The sequence below is a fragment of the Salmo salar genome, chromosome ssa03 (assembly GCF_905237065.1).
Source record: "Salmo salar chromosome ssa03, Ssal_v3.1, whole genome shotgun sequence".
Lineage (NCBI taxonomy): Eukaryota > Metazoa > Chordata > Actinopteri > Salmoniformes > Salmonidae > Salmo > Salmo salar.
Genome location: NC_059444.1, coordinates 48,553,638 through 48,574,376, shown reverse-complemented (window position 1 = coordinate 48,574,376; position 20,739 = coordinate 48,553,638). Strand labels below are relative to the sequence as shown.

The following is a 20,739-nucleotide window of genomic DNA, read 5'->3' as shown; positions in this document are numbered from 1 at the left end:
TGGGATGCTCTGGATCGACGTGTACGACAGCGTGTTTCAGTTCCCGTCAATATCCAGAAACTTCGCACAGCCATTGAAAAGGAGTGGGACAACATTCCACAGGCTGCAATCAACAGCCTGATCAACTCTATGCAAAGGAGATGTGTCGAGCTGCATGAGGCAAATGGTGGTCACACCAGATAATGACTGTTTTTCTGATCCACGCCACTACCTTATTTTTTAAAGGTATCTGTGACCAACAGATGCATACAGTGGTTGCTCCACTAAAAGTTTTGCGATTATGCTGCACGATTTAGAGGTAATTTGTGGTTTAGTACAGTACCCTGTGTCACCACTTCATTGCACCAGACCAGCGCAAGGGGGAGTTAGAGCACTGATTATGCTTTTGGGTCCTACTGTGTCTCTAACTGACAATGAATGGGTGACATAAACCTCAATAGGAACTGATACTAAAACTGATTGTTACACTAAGGTTTTTATTATTTTATTTTGTTAGGATTATTTTGCTCTTACTGTAGTACTGTAGCCCACTCCCGACCAGTCACATGTACAGCGCCTGAGTGGTGCAACGGTCTAAGACACTGCAAACTGTGTTGCTACAGATGCTGGTTCCTCTCCCTCTAAAATCAGAAATAAATAATTCTAAATAACAAACTGGTTTTATTTACAAATTAGCAACAATGTCTCACCCCGTGTTCAAGAATGACCTTTTCTCGCTCATTTTATGTTATTTGAAAATGAAATCATTTCCAAAGTATTATTTTTTAAACAAAGCAATTATTATTATTAATTTTGAATTACATAAAAGCCCCTTGGATATTCTCACAGATATATTATTAACTCTGTTATTAGCAGGACAATTGGTCATGGCTCCCGAGTGGCGCACAATGGGATTGCCTTGCAGTTCTCCAGCTGTATCCCCTGAAAGTGCGCAAGGTTCAAGGCACAGAGGCACGGGATGGGCCACAGAGCCGCACACAGAAGACAGACCTAGCCCATGGGGCAGGGAGGAGGAGGAAGGGGGAGGGGGAGTGGAACACCACCCCGCCACACTGGGTAGCACAGAGCAAAACTTTAAGGGGCATTGCACTAATAATGGCGCTGACTAGGGAAACGTTCCCGCTGTTCTTAGTGCCAGTCTGCACGTTCAAACTAAAACAATGTAACTAATAATGGCATCTTTATGCTTTCGTTAATAAAATAATGATAAAAATACTCTTTCAAATGCCAATGTTTATTTAGTTATGTATCCATAACAAATTACTACAGAAATATCTTCCAATCCTCTATATGTAATTATTGGCGGAGAGTCACGTCATATTTTTCGATATACTTTAGGCCTACCGTAGGCGACATGAGTCTCACTAGTGTTGAGTAATGTGCTGCTAAAAGTGGTGTAGGTCTTATTTATTTAAAGAGCATATTGCAGTTAAAAGCAATAGGATTTGAAGCAATAGCCTACAACTATTTTAGCACCGTTTCGCACTGCTCTGAGACAAGCATTGGGAATGGTCTTGATAAATCAATGAGATTTTTATTTTCACTGAATCTCTATTTGGGTATTGGTTAGACTACAATTATGGTGTAGAAATGTTATGCTCTTAGTGTAACCTTTATTTAACTAGGCAAGTCAGTTAAGAACAAATTCTTATTTACAAGTGTAACCAATGTGAAATGGCTAGTTAGTTAGTAGTGGTGCGCGCTAATAGCGTTTCAATCGGGTGACGTCACTCGCTCTGCGACCTGAAGTAGTTGTTCCCCTTGCTCTGCAAGGGCTGTGGCTTTTGTGGTGTGATGGGTTTGTGGGTGACTGTTGTTGATGTGTGCAGAGGGTCCTGGGTTCAATCCCAGGTTGGGGCGAGGAGATGGACGGAAGCTATACTGTTACACAAGGACAGCCTACTCCTTCCACCCCGTCGGGGAATTGGAAAAGAAACCCCATAATATTAATCAAATTATTTTAGCAAAATTTCCTAATATCAGTCCCACATACTATGTTCTTACAAAAAAAGGTTTGAAATTCTCTAGTACAGCCACTATTGAAGGCTATCAAATGCTTCTCAAAGATGCCCTCTGGTGGTCAAACTAGCACTAACTAGCATTAACGGTAACAGTGGTTGACATTTAAATAACATGCCATAGAATTCTGCGGCACCATGCAAGCTGTGCCGCAGTACACTGCAAATTTTAAAGGATGAACCACTGTATCTGTATTCCCTGTCGTGAAATCCATAGATTAGGACCTAATGAATGTATTTCAATTGACTGGTTTCCTTATATGAACTGTAACTCAGTGAAATTTTTGAAATTGTTGCATGCTGCATTTATATTTTTGTTCAGTACATAAACAGGGTCCCTTGTGGGACCACAATTGCTCTGCAGCATGTTCAGAATTTCTTTCAAAAGTGAATCAGTATACCGAATAAACTAAAAATCATGAATAGTGTTGTGTTTGCATTGGCTCAAATATGCTATACAGCCAGCCAGGAATACCTGTAGGTGAGGATGGGGGAGAGTGACTAATCAATTGTTTCATCCAGGAGACAGGTTTCATCTGAGCAGGGGTTCAAAATCATCAGTAAAATAGAAAAAATATATAAAAAAAGCTCATAAAATGCCATAAATCCAGCACAGGTCTACACAATATGTGCAGAGTAACATCCATGAAAGTGTGGTAGCATTAGCCAGCCCTAAGCCAGATAACATTATCATAACAACAACATGTTATGGGACAGAGAGAAAAATGTGCAGTTTTATAGCTAATCTTATGCTATTTTACACATTTTGCTATGAGGCTAAGAGAAAATGCTGTCGTTTTAGAGGTAATTTCCTGCTATTTTACACATTTTGCCATGAGGTTGAGAGAAAAGTTTTAAAGCAAATTTCCTGTAATAAAAAATAAATATCATGTTAATGATGTATTTGTTAAAGGTCCCAGGATTGAGACCAGGAAAACAGAACATATGTTTTCTGTAAAACAGGAGAAATTATGAGACAAGAGAAAGTTGGCTGGTTTCAGGAAAAACTCTCTCATTAGTGTCAAGGGTCAATTATCTGGTTTATCACAATTGCTTTGAAGAATAATATAAATTCACAGTTGTCATTATCAATAGAAAAATATATTTAAAAAAAATGCATTCACATACAGTTGAAGTCGAAGGTTACATACAACTTAGACAAATACATTTAAACACAGTTTTTAACAATTCCTGACATTTAATCCGAGTACAAATTCTCTGTTTTAGGTCAGTTAGGATCACCATTTTATTTTAAGAATGTGAAATGTCACAAGAATAGTAGAGAGAATGATTTAGTTCAGCTTTTATTTCTTTCATCACAATCCCAGTGGGTCAGAAGTTTACATGCACTCAATTAGTATTTGGTAGCATTAACTTTAAATAGTTTAACTTGGGTCAAATGTTTCACGTAGCCTTCCACAAGCTTCCCACAATAAGTTGGGTGAATTTTGGCCCATTTCTCCTGACAGAGCTGGTGTAACTGAGTCAGGTTTGTAGGCCTCCTTGCTCGCACACGCTTTTTCAGTTCTGCCCACAAATGTTCTATAGGATTGAGGTCAGGGCTTTGATGGCCACTCCAATACCTTGACTTTGTTGTCCTTAAGCCATTTTGTCACAATTTTGGAAGTATGTCCATTTGGAAGACCCATTTGTGACCAAGCTTTAACTTCCTGACTGATGTCTTGAGATGTTGCTTCAATATATCCACATCATTTTCCTGCCTCATGATGCCATATATTTTGTGAAGTGCACCAGTCCCTCCTGCAACAAAGCACCCCCACAACATGATGCTGCCACCCCCGTGCTTCACGGTTGGGATGGTGTTCTTCGGCTTGCAAGCCTCCCCCTTTTTCCTCCAAACATAATGATGGTCATTATGGCCAAACAGTTCTATTTTTGTTTCATCAGATCAGAGGACATTTTTCCAAAAAGTACGATGTTTGTCCCCATGTGCAGTTGCAAACCGTAGTCTGTTTTTTTATGGTGGTTTTGGAGCAGGGTCTTCTTCCTTGCTGAGCGGCCTTTCAGGCTATGTCGATATAGGACTCGTTTTACTGTGGATATAGATACTTTTGTACCGGTTTCCTCCAGCATCTTCACAAGGTCCTTTGCTGTTGTTCTGGGATTGATTTGCACTTTTCGCACCAAAGTACGTTCATCTCTAGGAGACAGAACGCGTCTCCTTCCTGAGCGGTATGACGGCTGCGCAGTACCATGGTGTTTATACTTGCGTACTATTGTTTGTACAGATGAACGTGGTACCTTCAGGCATTTAGAAATTGCTCCCAATGCTGAACCAGACTTGTGGAGGTCTACAATTTTTTCCTCAGTTCTTGGCTGATTTCTTTTGATTTTCACATGATGTCAAGCAAAGAGGCACTGAGTTTGAAGGTACACCTTCAGAAGCTATCAGAAGCTTCTTAAGCCATGACAACATTTTCTGAAATTTTCCAAGCTGTTTAAAGGCACAGTCAACTTAGTGTATGTAAACTTCTAACCCACTGGAATTGTGATACAACTAATTATAAGTGAAATAATCTGTCTGTAAACAATTGTTGGAAAAATGACTTGTGTCATGAACAAAGTAGATGTCCTAACCGACTTGCCAAAACTATAGTTTGTTAACAAGAAATTTGTGGAGTGGTTGAAAAACGAGTTTTAATGACTCCAACATATGTGTATGCAAACTTCCTACTTCAACTGTACTTCATATCCTGTGTTCAATTACATTAACAGTACATAAACTCAGCAAAAAAAGAAACATCCTCTCACTGTCAACTGCGTTTATTTTCAGCAAACTTAACATGTGTAAATATTTGTATGAACATAGCAAGATTCAACAACTGAGACATAAACTGAACAAGTTCCACAGACATGTGACGAATAGAAATGTAATAATGTGTCCCTGAACAAAGGGGGGTCAAAATCAAAAGTAACAGTCTATATCTGGTGTGGCCACCAGCTGCATTAAGTACTGCAGTGCATCTCCTCCTCATGGACTGCACCAGACATTCCAGTTTTTACTGGGAGATGTTACCCCACTCTTCCACCAAGGCACCTGCAAGTTCCCGGACATTTCTGGGGGGAAAGGCCCTAGCCCTCACCCTCCGATCCAACAGGTCCCAGGCGTGCTCAATGGGATTGAGATCCGGGCTCTTCACTGACCATGGCAGAACACTGACATTCCTGTCTTGCAGGAAATCACGCACAGAACGAGCCGTATGGCTGGTGGCATTGTCATGCTGGAGGGTCATGTCAGGATGAGCCTGCAGGAAGGGTACCACATGAGGGAGGAGGATGTCTTCCCTGTAACGCACAGCATTGAGATTGCCTGCAATGACAACAAGCTCAGTCCGATGATATTGTAACTTTAATGGGTTACAGAGTTAATGTTTAAGTTAATTCATTGAGCTGTATCTAAAGATATTTTCATTAGAGTTATCTACATATGTAATTGTATTAGAATTTGTGTGTTGGAGATTGAAAGAACTACATACATATTGTGTTGTATTGGTTAGTATTGGATTACGCTTTTGACTGCAAGTTTCAGAATGCCTTGCGACAGGAGGTAGAGAGAGATCACGCCAGTTATGACAAGCGATTATCCTGACTTTTCGCTAGCAACTTACTTTTATTGTTTGTAGAATCTAAAGTTGTTAAATGTAACATGAACCAGTATTATTACTAAAAGAAGCTTTCATTTCAAACCCGACGTCCCGAGTCATTACTTTGAAGATAGTTATTCTATAGATGATGCTGTGACACGCCGCCCCAGATCATAATGGACCCTCCACCTCCAAATCGATCCTGATCCAGAATACAGGCCTTGGTGTAACGCTCATTCCTTTGACGATAAACGCGAATCCAACCATCACCCCTGGTGAGACAAAACCGCAACTCGTCAGTGAAGAGCACTTTTTTTTATTAAAAAATATATATATTATAGGGGTGGAGAGCACTTTTTGCCAGTCCTATCTGGTCCAGCGATGGTGGGTTTGTGCCCATAGGCGACGTTGTTGCCGGTGACGTCTGGTGAGGACCTGCCTTACAACAGGCCTACAAGCCTTCAGTCCAGTCAGCCTCTCTCAGCCTATTGCGGACAGTCTGAGCACTGATGGAGGGATTGTGCGTTCCTGGTGTAACTCGGGCAGTTATTACCATCCTGTAGCTGTCCCGAAGCTGTGATGTTCGGATGTACCGATCCTGTGCAGGTGTTGTTACATGTGGTCTGCCACTGCGAGGACGATCAGCTGTCCGCCCTGTCTCCCTGTAGCGCTGTCTTAGGCGTCTCACTGTACGGACATTGCAATTTATTGCCCTGGCCACATCTGCAGTCTTCATGCCTCCTTGCAGCATGCCTAAGGCACATTCACGCAGATGAGCAGGGACCGTGGGCATCTTTCTTTTGGTGTTTTTCAGAGTCAGTAGAAAGGCCTCTTTAGTGTCCTAAGTTTTCATAACTGTGACCTTAATTGCCTACCGTCTGTAAGCTGTTAGTGTCTTAATGACCGTTCCACAGGTGCATGTTCATTAATTGCTTATGCTTCATTGAACAAGCATGGGAAACAGTGTATAAACCCTTTACAATGAAGATCTGTGAAGTTATTGGGATTTTTACGAATTATCTTTGAAAGACAGGGTCCTGAAAAAGGGACGTTTCTTTATTTGCTGAGTTTGTCGCTACTGCGATTCAATGAATTAGTATCTGTACCAAAATAAAGGCTAATCACTTACAAATAGTGCAAAAGGTATGCTGTCTAGCATGTAAAACCAGCGAATTGTATGTTTGTCCAACACATCACAACAGATTAACGACTATAATCATAAATGTAACCGAATGCTACACAATCGACCACAATGACCCCCACTAGCCTAGCCACAGCTAACAGTAAAATACATGAACCGCTAAGCATATAGACTGACGTTTCGCCTTCCAAAATAAAAAGTGATTCAAACGTACACAAATATTGGATTCATGCCATATCTGGACTACATAATGCTAAACAAGGTCGGAATGTTATACAGTGCATTCGGAAAGTATTCAGACCTCTTAACTTTTTCCACATTTTGTTACGTCATTCTCAAATGGATGAAATAGTTTTCCCCCCTCATCAGTCTACACACAATACCCCATAATTGCAAAGCAAAAACAGGTTTGTAAAAAACATGTTTATAAAAAACTGAAATAACACATTTACATAAGTATTCAGACCCTTTACTCAGTACTTTGTTGAAGCATCTTGGGCAGCGATTACAGCCTTGAGTCTTCTTACATTTACATTACATTACATATAAGTCATTTAGCAGACGCTCTTATCCAGAGCGACTTACAAATTGGTGGATTCACCTTATGATATCCAGTGGAACAACCACTTTACAATAGTGCATCTAAATCTTTTAAGGGGGGGGTTAGAAGGATTACTTTATCCTATCCTAGGTATTCCTTAAAGAGGTGGGGTTTCAGGTGTCTCCGGAAGGTGGTGATTGACTCCGCTGTCCTGGCGTCGTGAGGGAGCTTGTTCCACCATTGGGGTGCCAGAGCAGCGAACAGTTTTGACTGGGCTGAGCGGGAACTGTGCTTCCTCAGAGGTAGGGAGGCGGGCAGGCCAGAGGTGGATGAACGCAGTGCCCTTGTTTGGGTGTAGGGCCTGATCAGAGCCTGAAGGTACGGAGGTGCCGTTCCCCTCACAGCTCCGTAGGCAAGCACCATGGTCTTGTAGCGGATGCGAGCTTCAACAGGAAGCCAGTGGAGAGAGCGGAGGAGCGGGGTGACGTGAGAGAACTTGGGAAGGTTGAACACCAGACGGGCTGCGGCGTTCTGGATGAGTTGTAGGGGTTTAACCTCTATGGGCTAGGTGGGACGCTAGCGTCCCACCCGTGGTGCACTCCATCAACAGCAGGTGCATTTCAAGAGCGGCAAATTTGAAACCAAATAAATGTCAAAATTCAAATTTTTCAAACATACAACTATTTTACACCCTTTGAAAGATAAACATCTCCTTAATCTAACCACGTTTTATGATTTCAAAAAGGTTTTACGGCGAAAGCATAAATTTAGAGTATGTTAGGACAGTACATTTACAAGAGTTGTGTGTAATGTTTTGTCAATTCAAAGACAGGGTCACCAAAACCATAAAACCAGCTAAAATGATGCACTAACCTTTTACAATCTCCATCAGATGACACTCCTAGGACATTATGTTAGACAATGCATGCATTTTTAGTTCTATCAAGTTCATATTTATATCCAAAAACAGCGTTTTACTATGGCATTGATGTTGAGGAAATCGTTTCCCTCCAATAACCGGCAGTCAAGTCAACACCACAAATTAAATAATTAAAATTAGAAAACATTGGTAAAATATTATATTGTCATTTAAAGAATTATAGATTTACATCTCTTGAACGCAATCAACTTGCCAGATTTAAAAATAACCTTACTGGGAAATCACACTTTGCAATAATCTGAGCACTGCGCCCAGAAAAATACGCGTTGCGATACAGACTAGACGTCATGTTGGGGAGATCTAAAATCGAAAATACTATGTAAATAATCCATTACCTTTGATTCTCTTCATCAGATGTCACTTCCAGGTATCACAGGTCCATAACGAATGTAGTTTTGTTCAAAAAAGCTCATCATTTATGTCCAAAAATCTCCGTCTTGTTAGCACATGATCTAAGCCAGCCGGACTTCTCGTCATGAACGAGGGGAAAAAATATATTTACGTTCGTTCAAACATGTCAAACGTTGTATAGCATAAATCATTAGGGCCTTTTTTAACCAGAACATGAATAATATTCAAGGTGGACGAATGCATACTCTTTTATAACGTATTGGAACGAGGGTACCCAACATGAACTCGCGCCAGGTGTCTAATGGGCCATCATCGTTCCATGGCTCTTGTTCGGTCAGATCTCCCTCCAGAAGACTCAAAACACTTTGTAAAGGCTGGTGACATCTAGTGGAAGCAATAGGAAGTGCCAAAATATTCCTCAGCCCCTGTGTTTTTCAATGGGATAGGTTTAAAGGTAATACAACACATCAGGTATCCACTTCCTGTCAGAAAATGTCTCAGGGTTTTGCCTGCCAAATGAGTTCTGTTATACTCACAGACACCATTCAAACAGTTTTAGAAACTTTAGAGTGTTTTCTATCCATATATAATAAGTATATGCATATTCTAGTTACTGGGTAGGATTAGTAACCAGATTAAATCGGGTACATTTTTTTTATCCAGCCGTGCAAATACTGCCCCCTAGCCCTAACAGGTTAATGGCACAGGCAGGGAGCCCAGCCAACAGCGAGTTGCAGTAATCCAGACGGGAGATGACAAGTGCCTGGATTAGGACCTGCGCCGCTTCCTGTGTGAGGCAGGGTCGTACTCTGTGAATGTTGTAGAGCATGAACGTACAGGATCGGGTCACCGCCTTGATGTTAGTAGAGAACGACAGGGTGTTGTCCAGGGTCACGCCAAGGTTCTTAGCACTCTGGGAGGAGGACACAATGGAGTTGTCAACCGTGATGGCCAGATCATGGAACGGGCAGTCCTTCCCCGGGAGGAAGAGCAACTCCGTCAAGCCGAGGTTCAGCTTGAGGTGGTGATCTGTCATCCACACTGATATGTCTGCCAGACATGCAGAGATGCGATTCGCAACCTGGTTATCAGAAGGGGGAAAGGAGAAGATTAATTGTGTGTCGTCTGCATAGCAATGATAGGAGAGACCATGTGAGGATATGACAGAGCCAAGTGACTTGGTGTATAGCGAGAATAGGAGAGGGCCTAGAACAGAGCCCTGGGGGACACCAGTGGTGAGAGCACGTGGTGCGGAGACGGATTCTCGCCACGCCACCTGGTAGGAGCGACCTGTCAGGTAGGACGCAATCCAAGCGTGGGCCGCGCCGGAGATGCCCAACTCGGAGAGGGTGGAGAGGAGGATCTGATGGTTCACCGTATCAAAGGCAGCAGATAGGTCTAGGAGGATGAGAGCAGAGGAGAGAGAGTTAGCTTTAGCAGTGCGGAGAGCCTCCGTGACACAGAGAAGAGCAGTCTCAGTTGAATGACCAGCCTTGAAACCTGACTGATTTGGATCGAGAAGGTCATTCTGAGAGAGATAGCAGGAGAGCTGGCCAAGGACGGCACGTTCAAGAGTTTTGGAGAGAAAAGAAAGAAGGGATACTGGTCTGTAGTTGTTGACTTCGGAGGGATCGAGTGTAGGTTTTTTCAGAAGGGGTGCAACTCTCACTCTCTTGAAGATGGAAGGGACGTAGCCAGCGGTCAAGGATGAGTTGATGAGCGAGGTGAGGTAAGGGAGAAGGTCTCCGGAAATGGTCTGGAGAAGAGAGGAGGGGATAGGGTCAAGCGGGCAGGTTGTTAGGCGGCCGGCCGTCACAAGACGCGAGATTTCATCTGGAGAGAGAGGGGAGAAAGAGGTCAAAGCACAGGGTAGGGCAGTGTGAGCAGGACCAGCGGTGTCGTTTGACTTAGCAAACGAGGATCGGATGTCGTCAACCTTCTTTTCAAAATGGTTGACGAAGTCATCCGCAGAGAGGGAGGAGGGGGGGGAGGGGGAGGAGGATTCAGGAGGGAGGAGAAGGTGGCAAAGAGCTTCCTAGGTTTAGAGGCAGATGCTTGGAATTTAGAGTGGTAGAAAGTGGCTTTAGCAGCAGAGACAGAAGAGGAAAATGTAGAGAGGAGGGAGTGAAAGGACGCCAGGTCCGCAGGCGTCCTTTTGCTACAAGCTTGGCACACCTGTATTTGGAGAGTTTCTCCCATTCTTCTCTGCAGATCCTCTCAAGTTCTGTCAGGTTGGATGGGGAGCTGCACAGCTATTTTCAGGTCTCTCCAGAGATATTCAATCGTGTTCAAGTCCGGGCTCTGGCTGGGCCACTCAAGGACATTCAGAGACTTGTCCCGATGCTACTCCTGCGTTGTCTTGGCTGTGTGCTTAGGGCCGTTGACCTGTTGGAAGGTGAACCTTCGCCCCAGTCTGTCACGGTTGTCGTAAGGATTAGACCAAAACGCAGCGGAAATATGTATACTCATCTTCTTTTTATTTTGAAGAAGGAGAAACAAATAAATACGTATACAAAAAAAAAGAACAAAACGAAACAGTCCTGTCAGGTGCACAAACACTAAACAAGGAACAACTACCCACAAAATCCCATAGAAAACACACCCCTCTTAAATAGGACCTTCAATTAGAAGCAACGAGGAGCAGCTGCTTCCAATTGAAGGTCAACCCCATTAACTAAACATAGAACTAGACATACTAGATAAACATAGAAATATACTAACATAGAACATAGCCCAACAAACCCTGAAACACTCTAAACAAACACCCCTCTCAAAACAGAACATAGCCCAACAAATCCCGAAACACTCTAAACAAACACACCCCTGCCACGTCCTGACCAAACTACAATAACAAATAACCCCTTTACTGGTCAGGACGTGACACAGTCTGAGGTCCTGTGCGCTCTGGAGCAAGTTTTCTTCAAGGATCTCTTTGTAATTTGCTCCTTTCATCTTTCCCTCAACCCTGACTAGTCTCCCAGTCCCTACCGCAGAAAAACATCCCCACAGCATGATGCGGCTACCAGGATTTAGGCCAAAGAGTTCAATCTTGGTTTCTCATGGTCTGAGAGTCCTTTAGGTTCCTTAAGGCAAACCAAATGGGCTGTCATGTGCCTTTTACTCTACCATGAAGGCCTGATTGGTGGAGTGCTGCAGAGATGGCTGTCCTTCTGGAAGGTTCTGCCACCTCCACAGAGGAACTCTGGAGCTCTGTCAGTGACCATCGGGTTCTTGGCCACCTCCCTCACCAAGGTCCTTCTCCCCAGATTGCTCATCTCTAGGAAAACTCACGGTGGTTTCAAACTTCTTCCATTTAAGAATTATGGAGGCCTCTGTGTTCTTGGGGACCTTCAATGGTGCAGAAATATTTTGGTACCCTTTCCCAGGTCTGTGCCTCGACACAATCCTGTCTCGCTCTACGGACAATTCCTTCAACCTCATGGCTTGTTTTTTTTGCTCTGACATGCACTGTCAACTGTGGGACCTTATATAGACAGGTGTGTGCCTTTCTAAATCATGTCCAATCAATTGAATTTACCACAGGTGGGTGCAATCAAGTTGTAGAAACATCTCTAGGATGATCAATGGAAACAGGATGCACCTTAGTTCAATTTCGAGTCTCATAGCAAAGAGTCTGAATACGAATGTAAATGAGGTATTTCTGTTCTTTATTTTTAAATATACCAAACAATCTAAAAATGTAACGTCCTGGCCATAGAGAGGGGTTTTTTGTTCTTTATTTTGGTTAGGCCAGAGTGTTACATTCGGTGGGCGCCAGGGCCGCCCGCCAGCCCGGAGCCGCCGGAGCCGCCAGGGTCGCCCGCCAGCCGGGCGCAGCCAGGGTCGGTCGCCAGCTGGGCGCAGCCAGGGTCGGTCACCAGCCGGGCGCAGCCAGGGTCGGTCGCCAGCCGGGCGCAGCCAGGGTCGCCCACCAGTCCTCCGGCGCAGCCAGGAGCGCCACCTAAGTGAGCGAAGCCGAGGGGGGAGTGGAGTCCACGTCCCGCACCTGAGCCGCCGCCGTAGGAAGGCCCACCCGGACCCTCCCCTTCAGAGTCAGGTTTTGCGGCCGGAGTCCGCACCTTTGGGGGGGGGGGTACTGTAACGCCCTGGCCATAGAGAGGGGTTTTTTGTTCTTTATTTTGGTTAGGCCAGGGTGTTACATTGGGTGGGGGTTCTATGTTCATTTTTCTATGTTGACTGGTTTCTTTGGTTTGGCCGTGTGTGGCTCCCAATCAGGCACAGCTGTAGTTTGTTGTTGCTGATTGGGAGTCACACATCAGTAGCCTGTTTTTCCTTTGGGTTTTGTGGGTGATTGTTTTCTGTTGAGAGTTTTTCCTGACAGCACTGTTTTGCTGTCGTCTTTGGTTTATTTTTGTAAAGTGTTCTCTTTTTCATATTACATTTCTAAGATGAACACACATCCTCCGCTGCACCTTGGTTTCATTACTACAACAGCCGTTACAAAAAACCTGTTTTCACTTCGTCATTATGGGGTATTGTTTGTAGATTGAGGAGTATTTGTATTTATTTAATCCATTTTAGAATAAGGCTGTAACGTAACAAAATGTGAAAAAAGTCAAGGGGTCTGAATTCCTTCTGAATGCACTGTATAAATTCAACAAAATACAATAATTACTTAATTTGAAACAAACAAATCGCACTGTGGCTGTATTAGTGTTGCTAATACAGGCCTTGCGGGGGTGTGTGCTACGCCAGTTACCAAGACGTTGTGAGTTCAAATTGCAAGTGAGGTTGACTCCAAAGGAGAGGTCGACCGATTAATCGGAATGGCCGATTAATTAGGGACGATTTTCAAGTTTTCATAACAATAGGTAATAGGCATTTTTGGACACCGATTATGGCTGATTATATTGCAATCCACGAGGAGACTGCGAGGCAGGCTAACCACCTGTTACGCAAGTGCAGGCAGCAAGGAGCCATGGTAAATTGCTAGCTAGCATTAAACTTATCTTGTAAAAAACAATCAAACTTATCTTGTAAAAAACAATCAATCTTAACATAATCACTAGTTAACTACACATGGTTGATGATATTACTCGTTTAACTTGCTTGTCCTACTAATCAATGCGGTTGCTGAAATTGTGTCACTTCTCTTGCGTTCAGTGTAAGTAGAGTCAGGGTATATGCAGCAGTTTGGGTCGCCTGGCTCGTTGCGAACTGTGTGAAGACCATTTCTTCCTAACAAAGACTGTAATTAATTTGCCAGAATTTTACATAATTAACATTGAAGGTTGTGCAATGTAACAGCAATATTTAGACTTAGGGTTGCCACCCATTCGATAAAATATGGAACGGTTCTGTATTTCACTGAAAGAATAAACGTGTTGTTTTCGAAATGATTCTTTCCGGGTTTGACCATATTAATGACCTAAGGCTCGTATTCCTGTGTTTATTATATTATAATTAAGTTTATGATTTCATAGAGCCGTCTGACTGAGCAGTGGTAGGCAGCAGCAGGCTCGTAAGCATTCATTCAAACAGCACTTTCCTCTGTTTGCCAGCAGCTTTTTTCGCAATGCTTGAAGCACAGCTCTGTTTATGACTTCAAGCCTATCAACTCCCGAGATTAGGCTGGCAATACTATAGTGCCTATAAGAACAGCCAATAGTCAAAGGTCTATGAAATACAAATGGTATAGAGAGAAATAGTCCTATAATAACTACAACCTAAAACTTCTTAACTGGGAATATTGAAGACTCATGTTAAAAGGAACCACCAGCTTTCATATGTTCTCATGTTCTGAGCAAGGAACTTAAACGTTAGCTTTTTTACATGGCCAGATTGCACTTTTTTTTCTCTTCTCCAACACTGTGTATTTGCATTATTTAAACCAAATTGAACATGTTTCATTATTTATTTGAGACTAAATTTATTTTATTTCTGTATTAAATAAAATGTAAATAAAAGTGTTAATTTGTCACGGTTGTAGTAAGGAGGAGCGGACCAAAGTGCAGCGTGTGTCGTTCCACATTTTATTTACACTGTGAAACTATGCAATACATATAAATAAACTGAATGACAAAAACAACAAACCGTGATGCAGAGGTGAAACATACACTGACTCAAAGATAATCTCCCACAAACCCAGGTGGAAAAAAACCCTACTTAAGTATGATCTCCAATTAGAGACAACGAGGACCAGCTGCCTCTAATTGGAGATCAACTCAAACAAAACCCCAACATAAAAATACAAAACTAGACCCTGACAACATAGAAATAGAAAACATAGAAAAGACCCCCCCGTCACGCCCTGACCTACTCTACCCTAGAAAATAACATCTTTCTATGGTCAGGACGTGACATCATTGTTAATTCAGTATTGTTGTAATTGTCATTATTACTATATATATATATATATATATATATATATATATATATATATATATATAGCCGATACAAATACCGATTATTTGATGACCATAAAAAGCTGATACTGATTAATCGGGCAATTTTTATATATATATATATATATATATATATATATATAAAAATGGCCGATTAATCCGTATCGGCTTTTTATGGTCATCAAATAATCGGTATTTGTATCGGCGTTGAAAAATCTAAATCGTTCAACCTCTACTCAAAAGTAATCAGAATTTTGCTGGTCTGCAAAACCCCGCCCATCATTAGGATATTTCCCAGCATGCTCTATTGCAGTTAGATTTTTAAAATTGTTTCTGTCAATATCTGTGTTTTTGCATGTACATTGATTGACAGTGGCGTATCACAGTTTCACGGGCCCCGTGGTCTCAGCAAGGTATACTGTAGGTGTGAGCAAGGTATAGCTAATCTCATACTTTTCATTTTGCCATGAGGCTGAGAGAAAATGTTGCTGTTTCGAAGCGAATTTCCTGCAATTCTACACATATTACCATGGGGCAGAGAGAAAAATGTGCAGTTTTAAAGCTAATCTCATACTTTTCTACATATTTTGCCATGACGCTGAGAGAAAAGACCCCCATGGGCCCCCCGGCCTGCGGGGTATGTTGATAAATAACATACATTTTTATAAACTAATCCAATCTGTTAGTTGGACTTATTGCACCCATTACTGAAATGGTTGTTCTAGTTTAGATGGTTTAGCTAGTCTAATTCATTCATTTTTCTAACCCTGCAAGTCATTCTGAATGCAGATTGTGGGAATCCACTCTGGCTGAATTCCAATAGGATTTAAACATCAGTTTGCAAGCCAGCATAATGGGACTTGATGCTGGTTTTGCTTTAGCTTATGCTGGTCACCAGTGTCCAAAACATAGCAAAGGCTGGTCACCAGCAAAAACACAGTGAAGGCTAGTCTCCAGCAATACAGCATATACCAATCACCATAAAAAACACAATTTAGGCTGGTATGCCAGCATAACCAGCCAGACCATTCTGGTCAGACCAACTTGACCAGCTAGACCACACTGGTCTGCCAGAAGAACCAATTAGACCATGCTGGTCAGACCAGCTTGACTAGCATCATACCAGCACTGACCACCATGAACCAGCATAAACCAGCATAGACCAGCTTGAAATGTATGCTGGTCTATGCTGTTTTTTTTCTGCAGTGATAGTTTGGCTGCGTTTAGACAGACAGCCCAATTCTGCTATTTTTTTTTCAGTAATTGGTATTTTGACCAATCAGATCCGCTCTGAAAAAGAGCTGACGTGAAAAGATCTGATGTGATTGGTCAAAAGACCAATTAGTGGAAAAAATATCAGAATTGGGCTGCCCATCTAAACGCAGAGTTTGTGGCCTTTCTATACCTCAATCTTCTTCTCAGTCTCAGCCACGGCCAGTGTCTGCTGGGCAGAGCGGCCTGGATGGATGGAAGACTTCAGCTTTTCCAGAACTGACCGGCCCTCTTTCTTCTCCCCCTGGCTGGCTGTGGTGGTCAAGGGCTTCACTGGGTGGGGGCTGCAGAGGAAACATCACCATCAAAGGTTCACTGCATTGGATTATGTGTACATATACATTTTCACATTAAAATCAGTACAGTACAATATGAGGCACTGGCATTGTATGTGGGAATATTCATAACAATGCTCTGGCTTGGGTTTAGAATTTTCAGTATATAATACACACCTCAAATCAGTTCTCTACATGATAACAAAATGTGTTTAGCATCAGGTTTCAGCAAGAGAGCGTAAAAAGAGCTCATGTTGTCTGATTTGTGTATATCACAGAGCAGGTATGCCGTATCAGTAATGACAGGCTTCAGAGTGAAGTTTCCCCTAGGTACAGATCTAGGAACAGCTTACCCTCCCCCAATCCTAACCTTAACCATTAGTGGGGGAAATCAGCGTATAGAGGCAACTTCACCCTACACCTAATGAGAGAGTGAAGGAAGGCACTTCCATTTTGCTTTAATTTACAGATGGTCAGAATGGCAGCACAGAGAGCTAAAGCAGTTGTTTAATCAAGATTAGGCTGAGATTCTCATTATGATGACTTTGATTGTGGACTCCTTGATGTGATGGGACAGTCAGCAACACAAATGTATGACACATAAATTAACAACACAGAAGTGAGATGAGCAACATAAAAGATTAAGCAATTCACAAAACAATGCACTGTCGCAACCAATGGGTTTGCATGGGCAGGTGGTACTGGCAGGGGAGATATACTGATTAATTTAGAGAACCCCTCTTAAGGAAGCTACTTGAAAAGATTAAATCAAAGGAACCAAATCAATGTCTTTTGTTTGGAAAAATGAGAATACAGTCTAACAATATGTAGATTTTCAAGTTATGTCATCCCATTGTTGACTACAACCTGGCAACCCAGTTTGGTAACTCAAACTGGCAACCCAACCTGGTATTTGTATTTTCTCAAGAGGAGTTTGAGTGGGTACACTCTGCAGAGCTTAAGTGTGAGGAGAAGTCTCACCTGCTCTCCTGTCGGGGCAGGCTGCTAGCTGGCTGTGTCTCCTCGGGCAAAAGTGTGTGCCGTGCATCGACCAAGGGCTGGGCAGTGGTGTAGGAGGAAGAGGAGGAGAAGGAGGAAGAGGTGTAGGGGGCCACAGCCAAGGTGGCACTGACTCCGGTACTGGGCCTCACGGTCGGGGGGTGGTGTATGGAGGGGGGGACAGGGGTGGGGGGCAGCTTAGCCTGGCCATTAGTTTCAGTTGCCAGGGAGGGGGTAGCAGAGGAGGGGTTGGAAGCACAGGGGTTGGAAGCATGCACTGTGATGCCAGGCCTTAACCTGGCACTCATGGGACTTCTCACGTTCGGGGCTACTTTGGCGTGGAGGTCTTCAAAGCTGATTGTCCCAGCATATTTGGATGAGGAATGTTCCGTTAAGCAGTTTTCTTTTGAAATTGACTGAGTGGAACTATTTGTGTTTATTTTTTGCAAGGAAACAAATAATGTAGCTGCCTTGAGCGTTGTCTCTCTATTCGGTGACAAAGGTGAGGAAAAAGGAGATTTGGTGGGTTGATATGAGAACGGTCCTTCAATGCTCTCTGAGATTATTTGCCCAGGAGACGGTGATTGGTGAAGAGGGCTCTCACCTAATCCTTTGCCAAGGCTATTTGCACCACTGTTGCCATGGAGCTCTCGTATCATTCCCTTGAGACTTCTGTGAGAACTAGTGCCCCTTGGTGAAGACTCATTGACAGGATTGGTTCGTTTGGCCAGAGGCTGACTCACTTCCTGTTTATTGCATGCAACTTCCTGTTGCATTTCCATCTGTTGCGAAACTGGAAAAGATCTAACATGACATGAAGGGTCTAGTTTTGAACTGTCTATCTTTGATTTTGTAATGTTGCCATTTCTATCCATTGGAGATTGAGTGTATTTTAATTCTACAGTCTCTCTCTCTATGTTAAGACTGTCAGGCGTAAAAATGCTCATGCTCTTCATATTTGTTGCAGAATCTCTGCGTGATGTATTCAATTCACAACCTCCATCTTGACAATTGTCTTGACAAAGCGAGGAGACTTCTGGTAAATTCACTTTTACAACAGAGTTGACGTCTATATTACTAGTCTTCTGAAAAATTAACATATCTTCTGCATATAGCATCATCTGCTCATGAGATAATGCTATGGGAGTATCTTGTGGAGGTTGAGGAAAAATGCCACCTAAACTTTTGAGGGTATGCACTGTCATCATGTCAGATGGAGATGGGGAAGCATCAGAAGCAGAGTCAATAAAACTAAAATCTGAGTTACTTTTGTTTTTATTAAGATCTTCTAAGGTTAGCGGAGGGGATTCATAATTGTTGTTTCTGGACTTGGTGGGTTTATCTGGGTGAATTGAGAACGAGTCCGTTGTTGGGTCTGGTGTAGTTGAAGCAATGTCTAGCGTCTCAAGACCTGATTTTGAGTGTTTTGGGGAAGACTTATTCAGTAGATCGGCAACAGTCATTTCACTATTAAGAAGCATTACTGGCAGAGATAAGTCTTTGAGTTCAGAATGTGAAGTGTTCTTTACAATAGCATATTTTCTTACAGTGGGACTGGCGTCCGTCGTATCCTCTGAGGCCAACGATATTATTGAATCTGTTGCATCTGGCCATAAGTCCTGCTCAGTAAATATAATTTTATCATCTTCATCTCGTAATGGTTCATAGTCAAACTTCTTAAACTCATCTTCAGACTTGAATGGAGATGGAGACTCTGGAGACATGTTGGCATAATGTTGTGAGTGTACGGTATGAAAGTCCAACAGGTCACTGCTGACAAGGTCTTTGCCTGGGCTTGGGTACAGGTGGGGACTTGGTGTGTGTCTCTTGTGCCCCCATTCTCTTGTGTGCTGTAGGGAAGCTGCGCCTGTTTGTGACAGGAGACAGGCCTCTTTCTGCACAGCCAGTTCCTGACCCCTGTGCAACCAGCTGTCAGAGGGTCTCTCGTTCACCAGAGTCCGTATTATGGGCCTCCGTGGAGGCAATGGTGGAGGCTTTTCTTCTTCACTCATCCTCATCTCCTCAATGGGTGGAATAGTGTAACTCTCATATGGAGGAGTGCTTCTTACTTGAGCTTGCCTTGAGGTTGCTATTGAAGGGTGATTGGTAAGAGAGCCCTTTGGCGAATTCAGCCTGCTGGAGGCAAAGGCGTCAAAGGACTCATCCCATTCTCCTCCCCCACTCTCTGATATGGAGCGAGACGTAAACGGATTGGGGGGGCTAGCCGTCGCTGCTGTCGGAAGTAAGGCAGGGAGGGACGTCTGCCTGGCTACAGGCCTGGGCCGGTCTCGCCATATGGCGGCCATTTCAACTTGCACGGCGGGATCGTGGGCGGGACTGGGGACGCAAGGCAAAGCTGTGGAATGACAGAGGGGTGTGATGGGGGAGCAGGTAGCAAGAGGGGGGGACCTCTGGCCCTCTTCTGCAATGAGGTCCTCAAAAAAGGGGTTACACTGCATACGCGGGAGGAAGGGGTTGAAGGGAGAGATGGGGTCAGGGGTCAGAGAGGGAGAGGGAGTGAAGGGGTTAGTTGGATGGGCACTGTCGGGCGAGGCATGGCCAGTGAAAGAAGCAGAGGGAGACGAGCACTGGAGGGGAATGGGGGAGCGAGGGGGGAGAGGAGGAAGGGTGTCTGATTCGCTTTCTACCTTAGGAGAAACTTCCAGCCTGTGGAGGGAAGGCACAAGCAGTCCTCTTTGTTAATTCTGTGCCAGCTGGCCCATTAAAAATATGGGTTCCATTTGTCTAATACAGAGAGAAAAAGGCAACCCAGCCAACTACTGTCTATTGTCTATTCGAGGACTATCTTGTGAATATGCCAACAAAATGTAAACAATAATGGGTTATGGAAAACAGCAACAAGAGTTTACTACAAAAAAGCAAAACTGCATTTAGCAAATTACTGAAGCAAGGTGAAGTGCAAGATGTACTGAGTTTAGTATTTCAGGAATTACTGTCAGCTTAGAGACAGTAATACTGCAGAATGATCTAAAGGCAAGAACAGGTGATTAGTGTACTGAGCCAGTATTCATAAAGAATCTAAGAGTAGGAGTGCTGATCTAGGACCAGTTTTGCCTTTTAGATCATAATGAATGAGGTTACATTGGGTGGGGGTCAGCACTGCTATTCGGAGACATTATGAATACTGGCCCAGATGATTAGTCCACATCTAGATCAATGTTCCACAACATACCAAACCTAAGTTCAGGTAGATCTTCTGGCATTAGTACTT

General features: G+C 43.2%; 1 protein-coding gene across 2 annotated transcripts in view; it reads right to left on the bottom strand.

The window, feature by feature from the left end:
• Nucleotides 1-20,739, bottom strand: part of LOC106600640 (rab11 family-interacting protein 5) — a 50,211-nt gene that overhangs the window by 2,030 nt on the left and 27,442 nt on the right. Inside the window, exons 4-5 of one of the 2 annotated variants that reach the window (XM_014192138.2) lie at nt 17,490-20,174; nt 16,367-16,517 (exon numbers count right to left, since the gene is read on the bottom strand). In XM_014192138.2, coding sequence (XP_014047613.1) covers nt 16,367-16,517; nt 17,490-20,174 — 2,836 coding nt within the window. The remainder of the gene's footprint in view (nt 1-16,366; nt 16,518-17,489; nt 20,175-20,739) is intronic. The other variant, XM_014192140.2, reaches the window with a different exon arrangement.